This window comes from Hakea prostrata, chromosome 1 (assembly GCF_041222555.1).
Source record: "Hakea prostrata isolate BN-2017 chromosome 1, UWA_Hpros_2, whole genome shotgun sequence".
Classification (NCBI taxonomy): domain Eukaryota; kingdom Viridiplantae; phylum Streptophyta; class Magnoliopsida; order Proteales; family Proteaceae; genus Hakea; species Hakea prostrata.
In genome coordinates this window covers 20,616,066-20,630,842 of record NC_142600.1, presented here as the reverse complement: position 1 = coordinate 20,630,842, position 14,777 = coordinate 20,616,066, and the positions used below count along the sequence as shown (strand labels likewise).

At 39.2% G+C, this 14,777-nt stretch overlaps 1 protein-coding gene across 1 annotated transcript; it reads left to right on the top strand.

The window, feature by feature from the left end:
* Positions 1-1,307: 1,307 nt before the first annotated feature.
* LOC149028192 (protein SMAX1-LIKE 6-like) lies at positions 1,308-11,674 on the top strand. Its single transcript, XM_089169109.1, has 3 exons — positions 1,308-2,733; positions 8,367-8,613; positions 9,454-11,674. Exons 1-3 carry the CDS (start codon positions 1,535-1,537, stop codon positions 11,332-11,334), a joined length of 3,327 nt encoding a protein of 1,108 aa, XP_089025235.1. The 5' UTR covers positions 1,308-1,534; the 3' UTR covers positions 11,335-11,674.
* The last annotated feature ends 3,103 nt before the right edge of the window (positions 11,675-14,777 follow it).

Below are 14,777 nucleotides of genomic sequence, written 5' to 3'. Positions count from 1 at the left end.
TTTTCATTTTTGATGTAAAGAGATATTGTCAGCCGATTGATTTGACATTTACTGTCGAGTATGTCTAACAAATGAAAATTCCATTTAGACCATAAAAGAGAAAAAAATGAAAACTCCACTCTAAGTCGCATTTTAGTTACTATTGCTAGTCGCCATCGTCGGGGAAAAAAGGAGGTGATGGTTATCCCACACCGACACAGACACTTGGCTTTGTGCAAATGGAATTCTTTCTTTTTTCCTTTTTAATCTGATCAAATGCAAATGGAACTCACATGTGTCCGAAGAAGCTGTCGCAGGCGATTAACTTTTAAGAGGTATAAAAATCTATGCAAATGTCCCTTCAGACCTCGTAGGGGCTAAACGTAGTTATATGGTAGAGAAAAGAGAGATAATGATAAAACAAGATAAAGATGAGATGAAAGAGCACCACAATCCACAATTTGATTTGATGTGAGATGGAGATGGAGAAAAAACCAAAAAAAAAAAAACCCCACAGGCCACAATTTGATTTGATGTGAACCAAAGCACCTAACGATCCATTCATCCTTTCCGTTTTTGTTCACCTTTTTTTTTTATTTAAAATAATTAGTAATAGCATATGTGTCTCGGTCCCTACCGTAGAATTCCTGTTCTGCACCCTCTTTTCAAGCACCCAGGGTTGGGGATTTGAAATTTTTCTTTTTTTCGGTAAGAGGATTTGAGGTTTTTCAGCTTTTTTGGGTTGTGTGGCGTTATTTATGGTAAGAGGGTTGTGAACTTGTGTGCTTATGGTTCATTGCCATGGCTGTTGGGTCTGTTGGGTGGGATTTTCTTTTCCACTCGGGCTTAAAAGTAATTGAAAGATACGTTTGATCCTGTGAGATTGAACAATTAAGAAGAAACCAAGAAAAGCATCCATCAAACACCTTTTTCTCAGAACCCAGTGTTGAAGGAGTTGGAGTAGGGTCGAGAAGGATCCAAGTCTCAGTTTGATGCTTTTTTGAGCTGCTTTGGATAGACCGTAGCTCCAAAAAAAGATCTGTTCCCTTTTACACAGATGCTGTAGAAGGTGGAAGGTGGAATGTGGATGGTTGAAATTTGAAAGTTGATGGGTACTTGTGTGGTGGTGGTGGTGGGTGGAAGAGAGCTGATTCTTCATTCCACCTTATCAGATGCAATCTAAGATAGCAAACAGTAACATATATCACTCTCAGATTTTGTGGAATGGATGGGGACCCCATCGGTATAAGTGGGCACGGCATCTCAGGATGCTGCCATGCGAGCACCTATCATGCGAATAGAAAGAGAGATTTTTGCTGGGGGCAGAATCTGTTATCACCACCATGTGTTCGTTCAACGTCCTCAGAGAGAATATATGGGGGTCCCCATCTTGAGAAGTGAGAACGAACAGCGACAATGGTCTTGGGCTACTTAAATAATTAAAAGGTGATGAAGTCTACTCCACTGGGAATTTTTTATTTGGTTTGGTAGCGTCGTGGGAAGAGCAGGTTTGGACTTTGGATTTGGATTTGTTATATATTTATGGTCGCCGGCGATGCCTACTCCGGTTAGCACTGCTAGGCAATGCTTGACACCCGAGGCTGCGCACGCACTTGACGAGGCCGTACTTGTTGCACGACGTCGTGGCCATGCTCAGACTACCTCTTTACATGCCGTCTCGGCTTTCCTCGCTCTGCCTTCTTCATCGCTTCGCGAAGCATGTACACGCGCTCGCAGCTCTTCCTATTCTCCTCGCCTTCAGTTCAAAGCTCTCGAGCTCTGTCTCGGTGTTGCACTCGATCGTCTTCCTACGTCTCCCGCCCAGGATGAACCTCCCATATCCAACTCTTTCATGGCTGCCATCCGACGCTCTCAATCGAATCAAAGGAGGCATCCCGAAAGCTACCATTTTCAACAGCAACAGTTGCAGCAGCAGCAGCAACACCCTTCGCTTTCCTGTGTTAAAGTTGAGCTTCGACAATTGATATTGTCCATTCTATATGATCCTGTTGTCAGTAGGGTGTTTTCTGAAGCGGGCTTTCGGAACTCCGATATCAAGTTAGCAATTCTTCGTCCGCCTTCGCAACCACTCAGTCGGTATCCTCGCCGGTGCCCTCCAATCTTCTTGTGCAATTTAACTGGTGGAGATTCTGAGCCCGATCGACGGACTTTCAATTTTCCGTTTCCTGGATTTGCTGGGTTTTCTGGGTTTTCGGATGTGGACGATAATTGCAAGATGATAGGCAAGATTCTTCCGAAGAAGAACGCGAGGAATCCATTACTTGTGGGCGTCGGCGCTCACGATACTGTTCGAAGTTTCGCCGAAAGCGTACAAATAGGAAAACCTGGTGTCTTGCCTGCCGAGCTATCTGATTTGAGCTTCATTTGTATCGAGAAGGAGATTGCAGATTGTATTTCTGCCATTAGGATTGAGGATTCTCTGAGTTCAAGGTTTGAGGAGTTAGGTCGATCAGTAGGGAGTTGTTCTGGATCGGGTTTGATCTTTAACATAGGGGATTTGAAAGGTTTCCTTGCTACTAGCTTGGTCGATGTTGTGAACTATGTGGTGTCACAATTGACGAACATGTTGGAACTTTACCATGGACGCTTGTGGTTGATGGCGGAAGCAGCAAGTTACGAGACATATCTAAAGTTCGTAAGAAGGTTTCCTTCTATAGAAAAAGATTGGGATTTACAAGTTCTGCCAATCACCTCTTGCGAACCTTCCATGGGACTCTACTCCCGACCTCACAGGTGAGTGACCTATTTCGTTTCTTCCTATTTTCTTCACCACTCTCTTACCAAATCTTACCTTAGTTATCATATCTGGAGAAAGGGATTGTTTTTAAATTCAGTTTAATTTGGGACCAAATTTTCACCTTGGGTGGCGCAAAATTCTTCCCCTGAACTTATTTGCTATCTCCGAATACTTTGTTGTTTGCTGATATCTGTATTTGCAATCTTGTGTGATTGCAATCTTGTGTGATTGTTTCATAATATATTACCTACCATGGCTCCATTTATCTTCTAGAAAGTTGCCATCACTAATGGTGACATGTCATCCTCGGACTAAATTATGCACTTTGCTGAGGATTAACTTCGCCATAAGATTAAATCTTATGATCCCACACTTCATATTTAATTGTGCATTTATAAATAATTTTTGTGTACATATACGGATGAGTAGGCAGTGGTTTGTTAAAATATTTATTTATGTACCTGTTTCTTTACGCAACGTTTTCCAACTTTAAATTCTTGGACGTTTATCATTGGATCGTTTCTTGTTGGAATAGACGGTCCCCTTTCATCCTTCATATGTTGATTGTAGGCAAGGTCCACAATTTTGATTTTGATGATAGTTGATGAACTTTTAAAATTGCCTGTTGTTATGAAAAAGGACTTTTTTCCTCGGTTTTGTTGAACCTTAATTACCATCAATTTGAGGTAAACACAGGCTTTTCCAAAAGGTAGTTATCATTTTTAATGTGTTTTACTTTTACCTTCATTTTTTCTAGAAGACTGCTGTCTTACCAGCAATAATATATGGAGCAGACGTTGGCAGTGCAACTAAATGAGAACCTTGAGGTAGATGATGCTAAAAACTAGCAAAAGATAAAATATAATAGAAAGCCTAGAGCTAATTTTGAATTGGTTGCTCTGATACACTATATGTAGACATGGGCATGTGGATCGGAAGCCTTTGAATAATATAGTGGAAAGATCAATTTGATTCAATTTAATGATGCTAAAAGACTAGGGTTAGTCTTACCAGCAATAATTTTGTATTGTTGCCTTTTTATTATTTACTGCATATATTTGTATCTTTCTATTAATTTCTTTACAAATAAATATATCCATAATTGAAATTTGCATTGTATATCGAAATAGCCTCTCAACAGAAACTGTTGGGGGTAAGGCTGAGTACGAAAATTATCCGACTAGACTCTACTTGTGTGGAAGCCTTCAGCACTGGCTTCTCCGCCCCCCCCCCCCTTTTAAAAAATTGGTAGTGTGTTGTTGTTTTCATGAAACCTTGCATGACTCTCTCAATATGTACATTTAAAGCGCGCCTTACTCAAATAGGGCGGGAATAACAAGACTCTATGGCACAGAGCCCAATTGCTTGCCCCAACCTAATAAAGGACCTGCAATAAACTTCAATTTGCTTAAGCCTGCTTTGTCTGAGAGTCGGTAAGAATCACTTCAGTCAATCGGGGTCAATATCATCTTTTTAGAAGTTGGAATTTATTTAGGATTTGGTTCATTCTTTGGCTGCTCTGCTTCCGAAAGAAAAAATAGAGAGTGATTGGGGAAGAAGCGGTTCAAGACCTATCCTATCTAAGGGATGTCTTATCCGATCTTTCTCTGCATGGTTCGCAGAGTTGGTATTGGGAGGAAGCTGTAAAGCTTAACACTCTAATTACCAGCTTGGCGGGATAGCATCTTAGTCAACTAGTAAAGCAGAGCCCTCCCGGATTGGAGGGTGATGCCGCACACCTCCTGTGGGCCTTTGGTCATCCTTTTGTTACCAAAATTATCTTTCATACAGACCCACACACAATTAGATAAATGTATTGTGGGGACCCTAATAGGTCATTGATTTGGAGACTCCATATTACGTTTCCATTCCATTCCCAATCAATGGTGGCTAATCCAAGTAGATTATGAGCACAGCCTCTCCCAAGTTGTATTCCAACCATATGATAGTTTAGAAGTACCATTGCAAGCGAGCCTAAAGACCAGAACCCCTCCTTGCGAGTCAATCCCAGTAGAGGAGAGGAAGAATCGACATCTTGGATAAAACCACCCACGGGTGCTTTCGCGAAAACCTAAGCCGGTCACCCGCTACCTCCCTTTCATTTAAATGTTGTGCACGTGAGCCCCATCATACATGCATAGAACCATTCATGTGAACTAGACACCAATCGACAGAAGATTACTAATTCTATATGTACTACTGTTTCTAGTTAATCTGGCTTGATCTTAATGTTTAAAATATTCATAATTATTTTGAACTCTTTATGTTTACTTCTAATTGTAGTATTTGTATTTGGAAAGCTGGAAGGAGACATGCTGTTTATAACTGCCCACTACGGCTTGCTTGCTGTTAAATTTGTTGCACAAGTAGGCCCTACCCTTTCCTATCCAGGCTTGATAGAGTTTGGCAACATGCCAAGATGAAGAATCTAGTAACAGTTGTAGAGTTTTTTTTGGTAGAAATAGTTGTAAAGTTGAGAGATAAGAAAGATAGTTAACGGGTGAGCTGAGTTGGAAACCAAACTTGACAGGTGCCCAGTCCATGGCTTACCTAATTTAGATGGGTCAAATCATTCTGTTATTTAAAAATATTGGCACTTGTTGTAAGACACTCATTACAGTAGATATGGTACCTTGCAACTCAGGTTATACCAAATAATTAAAGGTATGTTATATTTGTTATAAATATAGTGCATATTTATGTTCATGTAGTAGCTAATGGTTTTGTTGACCCTATAAATTGTTGATTTGCTTCACTTACGATTTTGTCTTCTTTGAATTTCCAAGTTTAGTGGTTCTTTTGTCGACTACAAATGGGCTTCTGGTTTCACAGTAACTAGAATGTATTTATTTCCTCTCTTTTTTTTCTTTTTTTTTTTTTTTTTTTTTTTGGGGGGGGGGGGGGGGGGGCTGGGAGTAAGGATAGAAGTTTGACAAAGAACTTACTCATTTATATTCTGATATGTTTTGTGTAACTGCTCAACTTACCATAGGTGATTGCAATGAGATCAGGAAAAACTCAATGAGGCTTTTTGTGGGAACAATGAGAAATGAAATCTTTTGATAAAACACATAGATGGCATTGACATCCAAAGTATTTAGGAGGGAAAGCTATAGGATGTTAGAACCATGAACAAGGTGTTTTTAACCCCCGCCCCCCTCCCTTCTTTTTTTGCATGTGTGGGAGATGGTGATTTGGGAATGGGTATGGCATACTTGAGATTATGGGCTCCAATGTAGGAGGGTTGTGGGGTAAAATATGATGGTTGAAACTGAAGGCGATGTATGTCTCAGATGAATTGAGGAGATAGGGTCGCCACATTAGGACTTGGTAGATGGGCTTGGGTTCAAGGTAGGCAGGGATGGGAATGAGGTTTTATGAAGATGGGAGGTGTCAGATTGGATGACTTTATGATATCTGCCTGAGACTATAGTTATGACAACATAATGAGATATTTCCTTAAACATAGTCTGGTTCTATCGTTAGAGAACTTCTTCTGGATAATGAAGTTGAGAAGTGCTTCTATTTTTTGTAATTTTTGGAATAATAATGGATACTTTCTTAGTGAATCAGGGTGACGAGGTGTTCAGTCATGAATATTTGAGTTGTCTGCAGTGCTTGATCTGTAATCTGTTGTGCTGGGTGGGAGATAGAAAGTACTGCTAATGCAGTGTAGCATAATTGTGATTCTGTTTGATATCCATGGTAAGAAATCTTGCTCTCAACAACCATCTCACCCCTCAAAAAAGCAAGATCTTGCATCTTTTGATGGGCCAACTCGATAGAACTCGAGGGCCTATCTCGGGGGTTTCAAGACCCAAGTTGGCCTCAAACTTGGTGGTTAGTCTAATTTAGTCATTTTGAACACACTAATGACCTTAGATTTGTGAGAAAACAACCGTAAGTATAAGTTATAACTCGACCCTAAGTTTGCAATTGAAATGCTATAGGAATCATGGTGGGAGATATCGCTCTCGCTCGCCACTCCAAAATAGAGAGATCTCGACCGAGATGGCGAGATCTCGGTCGAGATCTACCAAAATTTTGGCGTAATGTCGGTGACCCATCTCGGTGGGTTTTAGGGCCCCGGTTGGATTGAAATTTGGTATTTAATCTATTTAAGGCCTTTTGAACACATTGGTGGCCTTAGAATTGTGAGAAAATAACCCTAAGTGTGTCTTCTAAGTCAACCCTATGTGTAAAACCGAAATGTAGAGATATCTAGTAATTCATGTTATCAACTATAAAGTATTGAATACATTACACATCAAACTATCAAAGAACTTAAATGTCTTCAAAATTTTACAACCATAAGAAGTTTTAGACTTTTAGTAAGTCATAAATCATAATCCATAAGTTCCCAATCACAAGAGTATGTGAGTAATAAGATTACAAGACTACAAGACAACAAGAGTATCACTCAGCATTCTACATCAACTGATTCTGAATGGTGGCCACATATGACTCCCAAGTCAACTCATCACTATAGTATGTCACATATAGGTTTAAATGTCACATTAAATTGGTTTCCATAAAAGTTAGATCAAAGCTTGTGGATCAACATATATTTACACTAGACTCACACACCCATTGTAGAATATTCTATTTGAAAAAATTCAAAGTTGAGGGAAAACCTTACCTTTGTTGAAGATCTAGTTGAAATAGGCTAGAATGATGATAATCCCCAACAAATTCCGGCAAAAAATCAAGTTTCTGGCAAGTTTTGATGGTTGCAGCGAGAGAGAGGCGAGATCTCCCATCTCGCAGATCTCGTCTCGCTAACTCAAAATAGTGAGATATCTCGCGAGATCTCGTAAGATCTCCCACCAAGATAGGAATGAACATGCAAGTTTATAAAACATGAAATGTTGAACCTTAAGACATAAATGAAAAGCAAGTGTATCAAATATATCAAATAACTTAAATAGTAACAAAATTTCATCTATACGAGTACAATACAACATCAAATTCTCAACTCTCGAGAGTCCAATAATACAACCATCGTAAGTTCAATATAAATCATATGTTCATAACATTAAGTGTTGGATATAGCTCATGCTTCACATTCTGTTGCCAACAACCTTCTTCCTATAGAGGCCTCCTATCATTTTGGGCCTCGGGATTTTCTTTGCAGTTTGGGCATGGGCCCATTAATAGTTGTTGTGGCCTTGGTTGAAGAACTCCTTCAAATGGCCTTGTTTGATCTTCCTTTCTTGATGTAGATGCACTAAACCTTGCTGCAGGTGAAAATCCGATGTCAATCCGCAGCCCCCCTAACCCCCCCCCAAAAAAAAAAAAAAAAAAAAAAAAAAAAAAGAAGAAGAAGAGATCTCGACCTGTCTCGCTCGAGAGTGTGGATTTTAAGTGGCTAGGTGGACCGAGATCTTGGTGGAGTTGGGGTAAGTCGAGAGTCTCGTTAGAGATCTCAAAAAACCACGATCGATCTCATTCCACGTTGATATCTAAGTATAATGTTTTTCTGCATTCATCTATTTTTATGGAAATTTTGATCTCCTTTATGTTGTGTTGTTTGAATTGCTTTCTTCTTTGATATCTAGATCGACCATTTGTTCACTTAGACTTCTGACAGTTGCGTCATTGAATCTCACAGTTCCATGCTATGATACAGCTTTTCGGAGTCGTTTGTTCCGTTTGGTGGGTTTTTTCCTGCACCATCTGATCCTAAGGGACCATTAAGCAGCACATCTGAATCTGTTTCTTGTTGTCACTTGTGCACTGAGAAGTACGAACAAGAACTTTCTGCCATATTAAAAGGGGGATGCGCAGTTTCAGTTGGAGATCAGCGGCAATCAAGCTTGCCTGCCTGGCCCCATGCGGCTGAACCAAACTTAAACCACAGACTAGATATCACAAAGGTGTGTATTGTTTTGAAGTTATCTCTGTTCTTATGATTTGGTCACCTTTGCCATACTCTTAAGAGGAAACTTCAATTCATGTTAATCATTTAATAGATTGTTTTCTACATGGCAACCTTTATTTATATGTTTATTTAGGCAAAAACATTAGATTTCTCAATCCTACATAAGTTTTCATTTTTCCTTTACTTTCTTCCTCCCCACTGGGAACTTATCTTGTTTGGTGGTTCATAATTAACTATCTCATACTTCTTCTGCAAGGTGGAACTCTACAACTGCCTTTAGTTGTGGGTGATATGGACAAATTTAAGATTTCCTCCGATTGCACGTGATTGCTAGTTTTTAGCCTTGATGGGAAGTGGGAAATAAGGTCTGCATGCCATGATGTTAACTAATAGTCTTGCCTGCATCCTTCGCTGCCAATTAACACCTCTGGCATGACTTTTAAGATAACTATGGATTGCGGATTGTTTCTGACAGATACTGTTCTGCATTGTTCTGGTTCATTTGAATTATTCCTGCTGCCTGGTACCAATATGGATCAGGGATATAGATAATCTAGTACTGTTCTTTAAAATCTTTCCCCCGGTTTTTCTTGGTAGGAATGACAGTTGGTTTAAGAATAGAAACAGTCCAATACGGATCATTAAAGTTATTTCATCAGGTTTTCTTGTCAACGACGAGTCTGTTTTCTTGGTCATGCTGCTGCTGAACACTCTATTAACCTACTTTTATGGGATATACTTAGTATGATTAGTCACTGATATACCTATTTTATAACTGCATGGAAAACTTTTCAAAAAAGATTATGTAAAACCTTGTTCCATTATTTCAGTGCAGGCCAGAGATGATGGATCATTATTGAGTACGAAGGTCATGCTGCAGAGAAAATGGAATGATTTTTGTCTGCATCATCATCAAAGCTGCAGAAACACTGAAGTGAATACTTATCAGACTGGATCCCGGAGTGTTCAAACTATTGTAGGTTTTCCATTTGTTGTAGATGGTGGAGAAAAAATTAATGGTCACAATGGAAACTTTGAAAATGCTTCTCCAAATCAAAGTGGATGTGAAGAGATTATTCCTTCCATGTCTATGAACTTGGAGAGGGTTCCCACTCCTGAACTGAATAAGCCTATTTTAGTGGTTTCCAAAAGCCAGAATGTGAATTTTCATCCCAGACTACAGGCAACACCTTCTAAGAGCAAAAACCCTGAGACACAGGGTATCTGGTCTCCACAGTGCACTCCATCCAGTTCAAACTTGCCAGATGGTCATGTGTCACCTTCTTCTGAGACTTCTGTGAGGACAGATTTGGCGTTGGGGACACTTTATGCATGTACTAGTAAGGAAATAGAGAAATCAACATGTCAACCTCTTGAAGAACATTTGCAGTACTGTCATGGTCGGTCACCTACTGAGATTGAAGTCGTCGACAGCAATCTTTTGGACCATCCTGTGCAGTCTCCCTCTTACTGTGAGGCATTTGATCCAATGGATTTCAAAAACCTGTGGAGAGGCCTTATGAATAAGGTTGGCCGGCAAGAGGAAGCTATACATGCTATTGCTCAAAGTATAATCCGGTCAAGAACAGAAGGGGCAAGGCATCGTGGTCCGAACTGCAAAGGAGCTCTGTGGTTAAATTTCCTTGGAGCTGATAGGGTTGCAAAAGAGAGAATTGCCTTGGCCCTTGCGGAGGAAATATTTGGCAGTCATGAACGCCTTATCTGTGTGGATCTAAGTTCCCAAGATGGTAGCAGCTGTACAAACATGATCTTAGGTTGCCATGAAACAAGTAATTATGATATGAAAATTGCTGGGGAGTTATGCAAGAACCCCATGTCAGTTGTCTTCATTGATAATGTAGAGAAGGCTGATCCACGGCTCCAGAGTAGCTTGTCCTCGGCTATTCGGACTGGTAAGTTTTCAGATTCATGTGGAAGACAAATAGGTATAGAAAATGCTATTTTTGTTGTAGCCTCGGGAGCAACAGAAGGTATGAAAACCACTTTTTCTAGAAAAGAATCTGTTTATTTCTCTGAGGAGAGAATTCTAAGAGCTCAACGCTGGCAATTGCAAATTTTTATTGGAAGTGATCAAAATGCTTCTGCCAAGAGCAACAGCTCAAATGTTTTGGTTACTCCTAGGAAAGGAATCTCTGGTTTGTTTGGGAATAAGCGGAAGCGTATAGATTATGGTGACCCAGTGGAGCAGCTTGGAACCTTGAAAACGGCCAAGCTTGTCCAAAGGCCAAATATAAATATAGATTTGAATCTGCCTGTTGAAGAATTGGGGGCAAATGATGCGGACAACAGAAATTATGACAGTGACACTGTATCTGATAGTTCAGACACTTGGTTGGAAGAATTTGTAGATCAAATGGATGACACAGTTTTCTTCAAGCCTTTTGATTTTGATGCTCTTGCTGACAAAATATTGAAGGAGATCAACACGAGCTTCGACAAGGCTATTGGGTCTGATGGTCTGCTTGAAATTGATGCAGAAGCCATGGAACAGATGCTTGCAGCTACATGGTTATCTGACAGGTTTGAATCATTAGAGCATTGGGTGAACAATATTCTGGGAAGGTGCTTTGCTGAGGCTCGTCAAAGATATAGCTTCTTAGTTAGGCCTGTTTTGAAACTGGCTCCTTGTGAGGGGCTTTTAATGGAAGAGCAAGCTCCAGGAATTTGCCTTCCTGCAGAAATTATCTTAAATTGATGTGAGATTTTTTGGTAGCTTTTAGATGTAATGTAGCTTTTTAGTATTTCTAGAATTGCCTGTTAATCCCAAGGTTTTGTTGGGGTTTCCAGGTTGTGTTTGTGTATTGTATTTATCACTAGAGAAAGTATGATTGCTCATGGTCAAAAGTATTTCTCCATCCCCTCGCAGTTTCACAATGATATGTGCATAACTCAGAATGTTATATTTTTTCGATTGACAAGTTATTCGTTCTTTTGGATGTGTGGATCTGTGTATGTTTTCCTTTTTAAAATTTTATTTTACACTTTTCCAAGTCTTTTAAATTATCAAATTTTCCTTTTTTGAAACTGTTAGCTGTATATAACGGGAGGGGGGAAAAACTATTTATTTCAAACTTACCTTATGCTAAGAGACATTGGTCTTCGTTAGTGCATCTAACTCATTCATTCTCTGCTGGTGCATCATCAAATATAAAGCATCCATCCACCACTTAACTGGTGTTGTTCAGTGTTATTCATAAAAAAAAAAGTTGGTGTATTTAAATTGTCCTTTTAAGGTGAAGAGAAGAAGATGCTATTAGAATTGTTTTGGTTCCAAAAATCCAGACTGAATTATGTGACAGATGGAGATGGAAACACTCAGATGTTACCATTTGGCTTTTAAAATTCATCTAAAAAAGAAAAAATTTGAATTCTTAAAGAAGAGTAATACATGCATTGTTGAACGTAGTGGTATTGCTGATTGTTTCGCAAAATTGATGTGTGAACTCTATCTATACTTCTATTGACCCTGTGATTCCTTCTATTGTTGATTTATTTCCACTAGTACATAATATTGTTGGTAACCTTCTTTATCTGTTTTGCCAAATTTGGATGAAATAAAGCAATATGCTTTTGCTGTTGTGGCTTTTAAGGCTTAAGGTTTTGATGGGTTTTGAACGTTTATTTTTCAAGAGTGTTGGGACATGGTCCAATCTGACCTTGTCTTGTTTGTTCAAGAGTTGTTGTTCAGAGTTCTTCTGAACAACAACTCTACCTTTTGGAATCAACTATACCCTCCTAATGTTTTATTCTCAAAACAAAGAATGCATCCCAGGTTACTACCTATAGGTCGATTAGCCTTTACAATGTCTCTTATAAGGTTTTAGCTAAATTGGTGGTTGCAAGACTTAAACCTCTCCTTCTTGACTTTATCTCACCTTTCCAAGGTACTTTTGTCCCTGTAATAGATTACTGATAATATTATGTTACCCATGAGGTCTTTCACTTCATGTAAAGCAAAAGAGAGTTTTGTAGCTCTTAAACTAGATATGTCCAAAGCATAGGACAAGTTTGAGTGGGGGTCCTATTGAAAGTTTTGAGATGTCCAGGTTTTGACCGTGAGCTCATAAATTGTCTCATATCCACCACTTCTTTTTTTGTGAAAATCAATGGGGTACCTTATTCTTGATTCAATGGCACCAGGGGCTTGAGGCAAGGATGTCCCTTGAGCCCCTACCTATTTTTTCCAATCATGGAAATTTCATATAGGTTGTTAGGCATTTTTAGGCTTGACGATGTTTTTAGGTGAATCAAAATTGCTAGGAATGCCCTTGCTGATAATACCTTCAATTTCTTGTTGTACAAGTGTTGATGTATTTGACAATTTGTGTTATCAAGACTATGTTAGATATTTCTGGGAACTTTACTAAACAAGTGGTTAACATAGACAAAGTGAAGCTTTCTTCAGCAAACACCCCCAACCCCTCAAAACAAAGATATTGGACTTACTAAGATCAACGAAATGAATAAGAAAGCAATCCACCTAGGTTCTAATCTGTTCCATGACAGAGCAAGAACCAAAAGCCTGAATCCAATACTAAAGAAGATGAATGACAAGTTGGCAGGATGGAAGTCTCACTCTTTGTCCTTTTGTTGGGAGAGTTATTATCATGCAACTGGTGCTACAAGCTCTGCCAGTTTGCTTATGCAGTACATCCTCTTCCCTAAGAAGGTTTGCAAATCCATGGATCCGATTTGCCAAATGTTCTAGTTAGTTAAATCCAATCCAAGTAAAATTCTTACACTCATCTCTAGGGATAAATGTTGCTTGCCCAAAGATAACGGACGGCTTGGTTTAAAAAAGATGGAACTGGTGAACAAGGCTTTACTCCTTAACCATGGATGCGGCTCTTAACAGAGCCCAACTCTATCTGGGCCAAAAGCCTAAAAGCTAAATATTTCCCTAATACTTCCCTGTTTGACCCCCAGGTGGGAAACATATTTGATTCCTTGATATAAAATATTTTGAATAAAATTATCCCTTCTCTTGCAGGAATGGTGTTCATGAAAGTGGGAAATGGATGAGAGACCTCGCTTTGGTTTGACTTATGGGTCAAATCGAACTCGCTTTGCACAAGGGATATCCTTGACCTTTGCAAATGAGATTGTCACTCTGATCAATGAAATTTCATTAAACTTGGAGTAGGATTCTTAGATCTTAACCTTTTCCACTTATGGCTGCCTCCCTACAAAATTAGCATAAAAGGAATTGCTCTCCTCAATCAATGCATCCCCCACCCTATATCACAACATTGGTGGATTTTTTTTTTGGACGATTAACATCCATCCGAGATTTAAAACCTTTTTTTGCCGATTACTAAATGCAAGGGTACCAATTAAGGAGCTATTATCCAAATGGACTACAACTCTTGATCATTGTGTGCTTTGTAGTCAAGGCATTAAATCAAATTGGCATCTATTGATCAATTGTGAGTGGACCAGAAGGATTTGGGTGGCAGGATCACTAGGCGTAGGAATGGAAAAGCTTTCACATTCTGACATTTATGAGTTTTGCATTTCTATTTTCGATAACTCTCAGCTTTATAAAGCTAAATTACAGTATATATTTTGAAGATTAATGTTATGGTATTTGGTTGTTACGTAATGATAATATCTTCTGAAAATCTAAACCCGAACCCTCTAGGGTGACAGTTAGGCCAACACTGGTTTAAAGACCTCAACCTAAAACCACCTGAAGGAAACAATGTGGAAACTCTAGAAAAAAGATTTAGGCGTAACGCAGCTAGCACATGTCATGCTATTAGAAGCCTAATTTAGACAATGATACATTCTTAATGTGTGCAGGAGTGGGTTCGGAACAAAAAGGTCAATTCGCGGTGCTGTTGGAGAATCTTTCACAGTAGCAAGTTGGAGTATTGCAAACTGGGAACGCCTGCAGGATCAGATCAAATCGTTGTAGTAATATAAGGAACTGAGGCAGCTATGAAAGATGGTGTTAGGATTGACTCCACATGGACGAATTTGGGGTACCTTATTGCAAGTTCATAGATAGTAAGAACTTCAAAACGAAAAGGGAAAAAAAACCGAACTATTACAATTAAATTTTTTTGAATAATGATTTGTCCTTCTGACTTTTCCATAGAGAGAAATTGGCAAGAAAGGAGAATAGATTATTTTACT

Bases quoted from the DNA above. Each gene is read 5' to 3' on its own strand.
- LOC149028192 (XM_089169109.1), top strand. From the start codon at position 1,535: ATGCCTACTCCGGTTAGCACTGCTAGGCAATGCTTGACACCCGAGGCT. The intron at 2,734-8,366 runs GTGAGTGACCTA...GCTATGATACAG, and splicing joins CTCTACTCCCGACCTCACAG to CTTTTCGGAGTCGTTTGTTC. The intron at 8,614-9,453 runs GTGTGTATTGTT...ATTTCAGTGCAG, and splicing joins ACAGACTAGATATCACAAAG to GCCAGAGATGATGGATCATT.